At 44.1% G+C, this 6,596-nt stretch overlaps 1 protein-coding gene across 1 annotated transcript in view; it reads left to right on the forward strand.

Moving 5' to 3' along the window:
* The first annotated feature begins 205 nt into the window (after nucleotides 1-205).
* abcd1 (ATP-binding cassette, sub-family D (ALD), member 1) overlaps nucleotides 206-6,596 on the forward strand; it is a 27,067-nt gene continuing 20,676 nt past the window's right edge. The window contains exons 1-5 of the mRNA XM_031293102.2: nucleotides 206-293; nucleotides 1,769-2,024; nucleotides 2,386-2,492; nucleotides 3,725-3,882; nucleotides 5,251-5,438. Of these exons, the coding sequence (XP_031148962.1) occupies nucleotides 1,896-2,024; nucleotides 2,386-2,492; nucleotides 3,725-3,882; nucleotides 5,251-5,438 (582 nt within the window). The 5' untranslated portion in view covers nucleotides 206-293; nucleotides 1,769-1,895. The remainder of the gene's footprint in view (nucleotides 294-1,768; nucleotides 2,025-2,385; nucleotides 2,493-3,724; nucleotides 3,883-5,250; nucleotides 5,439-6,596) is intronic.

Consider the following 6,596-nt stretch of genomic DNA (forward strand, 5'->3'; position numbering starts at 1 on the left):
GATATAACGTTACAGCTACGCCGACAGTTAGGAACCAAAAACGACAAGTTAAGTTTGGGGAAAGGGTGAACACGCGTGTAAAAGGTGAAAGTATTTAAATTGTGTGTGTATATATATATATATATATATATATATATATATATATATATATATATATATATATATATATATATATATATATATGCTATATTAAAATTATATTAGATTTTGTGAGACTTCGCCTAACTTCCGGCCGACCCTTCCCTTCTTGGACCGACTTCAACGCTGCTGGTTTTAAGGAGGAGACGCTACAGGTGAATAGAAAAACAATTTAAACTAATATAACGGTAGATATCACCATGAAACTTCCCCAGTTGATTACTGGCATTAAGACACTCATTTGTTGTATTACAAGTTTTCTAAAATTGTGTGTGTATAAGTATGCAAGTGAGTCATTATCTTATTAAATATGTGTTTATTTGCATACATTTCCAGAACAGAAATGTAAACTTTGGATTAAGCCAGGTTCAAAATTCTTGTTGCATTTTGTTGACAGATGGGAGTGAAATGTTTTTACTGAGTGGATTTTGGATATCTCTTTTTATCACTCCATGAATCAGAAAATACAAAAATATTAACTTTTTTTATGAATCAAAGGTTGTATAAATCAGGCTGTGAATGATATTTGAACAAAGCCCTGTGTAGAAAGCTTTAGAATATAGAGAGGAATGAAAGTAGAGAGTTTGGGCTGCTGAGTGCTGCTGAAGAGGAGATTTCCGTCTCAAGAGTCTGAGAACAAAACCTTTACATTTTACAGTTAAAAATTAAGTTTTCAGTCCTCTCTAGTGGACTACTTAGGGGGAGGGGGTATGGTGAAGGGTATGTGATGATGTGGGGGTATGATGAAGGGTATGTGATGATGTGGGGGTATGGTGAAGGGTATGTGATGATGTGGGGGTATGATGAAGGGTATGTGATGATGTGGGGTATGATGAAGGGTATGTGATGATGTGGGGGCCAAGGGAACTTTATCAGGATGCATAGTATCCTGGATCCATGAAATAACTGGCCTTTCAAAATAAAAGTCTGCCTGTCTCTATGGGAATTTAACATAGGGGTGTACTGATTTATGCCCCCTGTATTTTAAGGAAGTACATTTATTTATTTGCGATACATTATTCATTCACAAAGAAAATTGGTGTCCTTAAAGGTCGGATTTTTCCTCATCTTTTTAATTTAAGGCATTAAGATCAATTTCCAAAAGACGATTTTATTCCTCTTTTTAGTCAACTTCATAAACTTATGAGCACCACTTTATGTGTGTGTGTGTGTATATATGTATGTATGTATGTATGTATGTATATATACATACATACATACATACATACATACATACATACATACATACTAGTTGATAACAGTACACTGCTGCTCTGTGTATTACAACACAATGGCCTTACTGTAGATCTCTAACAGATAAGATGAGATATGATTAACTTTATTAGTAGCTCAGGATATTTAAAGGTGCAGCAGAGAAGTAAATAATAAATAGTGAAAATAGTTTTGGTTTGTAAACTAGATTTAAAACTGTTACCATGTTGGATTCAGTGGTGCAGCTTCTTCTCTTTCTTCTGTTCCTCTGCTGTCTGCACGGCAGAGCTTCGCACGCACGCACGCACGCATATTCGGGTCAATATGGTAATATTGTATTGTGATTAGAATGTGTGATTTACACCGTTAACGTGTCGCTGTGGTTCTGCTGACAGGAGATCTTCCTCCGTCTCTGCAGGTGGACCATCACAGTCTGAGGGCAACATGCTGTTTCCGTGACGGCGAGGCTGCTACAGTTTGGACTGCTCCTGTGACGTGCCACGGTTGCCGTCCTCTGATTGGTCAGCTATCGCCTGCCTGTCAGCATGCAGCTGAGCTGTGCCGAGCTGCCGGCTCAGCTGAGTCGGAGCTCCAGACTCAGGAAGCTGACGGCCGCGCTGCTCGCCGCCTACGCCGTCAAAAAGCTGTCGCCGTACGTCTGGAGGAGGATGCAGGTGTGACACACACACACACACACACACACACACACACACACACACGACAGGCAGTGTCTTAAGCATAGACTGTATAAAACACAGAACCAGGACTTGTTAGAAATACATGAATACATTTAGATTTAAAAAGCAATAATTGCATGAAAGTCAAGTCTGAAGTCAGCTGTTTGTGCGACTTAAGTGCGACTCGAGTCTGAGTCTCTGAGACAGAGCAGGGCTGCTGTCGGCAGCTGCTCCTGTGCGCGTTTGCGCATTATTATCATCAGATGCGTCGCATGTCTCACAGAAAAAAAAACGTTTCCGGCTGCCAGCGCGACTGCATACACACATTGAACTCTGGGTGTGTTTGTTTTGTTTTCAGAGGAGTGCAGCAGGTAAACAGCTGGGTGGAGATAATCTTCCTGTGGGCGTGGTCAGCCCCTCCTCCAGCTCTGTGGACACCGGAGGGAAGAAGAAGAGAGGCAGCAGGTGTGTGTGTGTGTGTGTGTGTGTGTGTGTGTGTCTGTCTGTGTCCCTTAGCGCTGACCTCAAAGTCGACTACATTAGATCTAAGGAGACCGATTCACAGTCGAATCGTCGCAGCGGCGGAAAATGTGGTTATAAAAACAAAGGATCATTACATTCGGCCTTGCAGGGTTTCCGCTGGGTCTTTAAAAAGTCTAAAATTTTAAAATCAAAACTTTAGGCCTTAAAGGAACACGGCGACTTATCGGGACTTTGTCTTATTCCCCGTATCCCCCAGAGTTAGATAAGTCCATACGTACCCTTCTCATCTCCATGCGTGTTGTAACTCTGTCTGACGCATCCACCGCTAGCCTAGCTTAGCACAGATCCTGGAGGTAACCGGCTCCATCTAGCCTAGCTTAGCACAGATCCTGGAGGTAACCGGCTCCATCTAGCCTAGCTTAGCACAGATCCTGGAGGTAACCGGCTCCATCTAGCCTAGCTTAGCACAGATCCTGGAGGTAACCGGCTCCATCTAGCCTAGCTTAGCACAGATCCTGGAGGTAACCAGCTCCATCTAGCCTAGCTTAGCACAGATCCTGGAGGTAACCGGCTCCATCTAGCCTACTGTCACAGCATGTACAAATAACAAGGTCACATGACACACAGCCATCTTCTAACCGTAGACATACTGGGAACTATATTCTCAGAAAGGCGAAGCACTGCTACTCTGCTACTTGGGCGGAGTGATTTGCTCGCAGCAACTGAGAAGCCCCGAGCAGAGTAGCAGTGCTTCACCTTCTGAGAACATAGTTCCCAGTATGTCTACGGTTAGAAGATGGCTGTGTGTCATGTGACCTTATTATTTGTACACGCTGTGACTCTACAAATCACAACATGTAAATAGGAACATGTTGGCGTTATTTTGTCACTTATTGGGAGTAGTAGGCTAGATGGAGCCGGTTACCTCCAGGATCTGTGCTAAGCTAGGCTAGCGGTGGGGGCGTCAGACAGAGTTACAACACACACGGAGATGAGAAGGATACGTATGGACTTATCTAACTCTGGGGGATACGGGGAATAAGACAAAGTCCCAGGGTTTGTCCCAGGGTGGTTGATGCATAGACTGTAAACATCTGGCCTCCATGTTAGCGGATGGGACACGGGTCGGATTAAAAGAGATGGTTTCTGTCATTTTAGGTGGTTGTGACCACGCTGATGTGTGTTCGCTGACGTGGTTCTGTCTGTGTCTTCAGGTCTCCATCAGTGAACAAGGAGTTCATCCTCAGACTGTCTCGTCTGTTGAAGCTCTTGTTTCCACGGTTACTGTGTCCAGAGATAGGCCTGCTCGCTCTGCACTCTGTCACCCTGATCTGCAGGACCTTCCTGTCCATCTACGTCGCCGCTTTGGACGGTTGGTGTCTCTCTGTATGTCTGTTTCTCTGTCTGGCTGTCTCTCTGTCTGTCTGTCTGTCTGTCTAGTTGATAGTGTTTAAGGCTACATCTACACTAATACATTTTCATTTTTAAGCAGCGTCTTTGAGACAAAACAATCTCCGTCCACACGAGAGTTTCAGCTCCAGTAGCAGAACTAATCTCCGTCCGTATTAACACGTCTGACATCACGTATCACATGACCATTCACACACACACTGGGCATGTGCGTGTCGGTGTAAACAGGAAGCAGATAGTCTGACGTTACTCTGCGGTTGTAAATCATGGATGTAGAAGTTAAAAATATAGAAAATACTGTGGAGAACGAACAACAACGGTGTGAAGTAAGAGCTGAGATGGGATTTATTATGTTGGAGCGAGGCCGAGGTGGAACTGTTCACCTTCAGGTCTGTAAGCTCCCTAACCGATGAGACTGACTGGCGTGCGTCGTTGTTTCCAAAGGTCTCCGTTTGCGTCCGTCCAGACTACAAAGCAACCCCGGAGTTTTCAAACCCAAACGGGGGCAGCAGTGTTTCCAGATGTTAAAGTTTTAGGGGCTCAGAAACACCAGAGTAGTGAGGACGTGAGGCTTTTTCATCCAAAACGGAGTATATGTAGATGTAGCCTTAAGGCCCAGACACACAAAGTCGACGGCCAAATGTCGGCAGAAAAGGCAGTTGGGCTGATCAGTCTCCCCAAATTGGTCAAAAAAGTTCCTCAGAACGCACCAAAGAGACGAGACGTAATACGTCTCCATAACAGCAGACTGTTATTGTTGCCCAAAAATGAAAGCTGGCAGCTGATTGGACAAACGCGTCACGTGGGTCTGGTTTCTCCAGAAATTCAAAGCCAGACTGTCATGGCGACTCGTTCAGAATACGATCTCATATTGGACTAAAATAGTTCACCGAAACGTGTTTCTGAAAACATTTTAAGAGAGAAATAGGCCGTGCAGTTGCTGAATCTGTCTTCATTTCAGATCAACAAAGGTCAGTTTAAAAGATTTTCGTCAGATTTTGAGAGACTCTAGTCACGCTCATCCCGCTCCCCGTTTCCTGGTTAGCTCTCCACCAATCAGATGGGTCATTGAGTCCGACTGCCGGCGGTGCCCGCCCCGCCGATTATAGATGTCAAATCGGCCAACATGAAGGCCGACGGCCCCTCGGACGAACGACGGCATGGAACACACCGAACAGACTCGAGTCACCGACCTCGCCAGACCGTCCAACGGCCGATTATCTGCTCTGTGTGTCAGCGCCTTTAGTTGCTGTTTATTTGCGACAGGTGTTATGCATTTATATACTGTATGAAAGAACATTACTGATAATCAATACTGTTGATCTGTCAGGTGTGATAGTGAAGTGTATCGTCCAGAAGGATCCTCAGGCCTTCATGCTGCAGCTCTCTAAATGGCTTCTCGTCGCCGTCCCTGCAACCTTCATCAACAGCACCATCCGATTCCTGGAAGGTCGGCTCGCCCTCAGCTTCAGGAGCCGATTGGTGGACCACGCCTACCAGCTGTACTTCACCAACCAGGTGACAAACACACACTAGGGATAGGCGGGTTTTTTGGCAGTTTGCAGGTTATCTGTATCGCCGTTTTATTTGCCTGATAAACGTTAAAGTTAATTCATTTAAAAAGTGCGCTACTTTGAGCGCCCGGACAGCTCAAGAAAGTCATAAAAAACCCCGCCCAAAATGTCGAAATAAGTGACAGTGTAAACTTCTTTTAATCTCCCAAAACCTCCGTGGCCAAAAAAAAGTTGTCGGAGCCCAAATTATGCAATTCGAAATGTAAAAAACTAAAATACAACTGCAAATCACATTCTACAGGCAATGTTAGTTAAAATATACAGTCCATGGTGCCCGGATAGCTCAGTTGGTAGAGCGGGCGCACATATATAGAGGTTTACTCCTCGGCGCAGCGGGCCCGGGCTCGACTCCGACCTGCGGCCCTTTGCTGCATGTCACCCCCCCCCCTCTCTCTCTCTCCTTTCATGTCTTCAGCTGACCTATCCAAATACTGTAAAGGCTGAAAACTCCCGAAAAAAGTTCTTAAAAAAAATGTGCGCTACTTTGGCTCGGCTACAGCTCTGTCTGTCCCTCTGCTTTGGCTTCACTCACCACTGAGTCTGACTTAAAGCTCTAGTGCGTAACTTTTTGATATTAATGAACGTCCTTTACATTTAACCCATTGCCGAAATGAGTTGCCACTAAGCTAATTAATCTCTTAAAAAACGCTTGAAATTCCATGCTTTTTGGTCTAAACGTCATACCCAAATTAAAAGTGGTACAGCTCCCGTATACTCTGACACTCTGAGGGTGGGCCTGATATCACTGGAAAGGAAACACTCAAGTGTTTGTTACCAGTGTCAGGGTGATTCTAGACCTTACTGACAGAGTTACTGAGGCTAGAATGGAGGTTTTTTATTTCCATCCAAGTCATACATCTGTAAAATGATTAAAATACACTGATGCAACCACATCTAGTGAGATACAGATATACCAATGCAATAGCCACATGTCTCAGCTTACTACAGAAAAAATCCAGAAGCCAAAAGACTCAAAAATGGATTTTATATGAATTATTTTCTACAGATATGTCTGTCCGTTTTTCTTATTTCAATTTGAAAAGTGCAAAGAAAAAAGTACAAAATAAAACACTTCTCAAATACACAAACACACCCACATCAA

The sequence above is a fragment of the Sander lucioperca genome, chromosome 12, assembly GCF_008315115.2.
Source record: "Sander lucioperca isolate FBNREF2018 chromosome 12, SLUC_FBN_1.2, whole genome shotgun sequence".
NCBI classification, from domain to species: Eukaryota; Metazoa; Chordata; class Actinopteri; order Perciformes; family Percidae; genus Sander; species Sander lucioperca.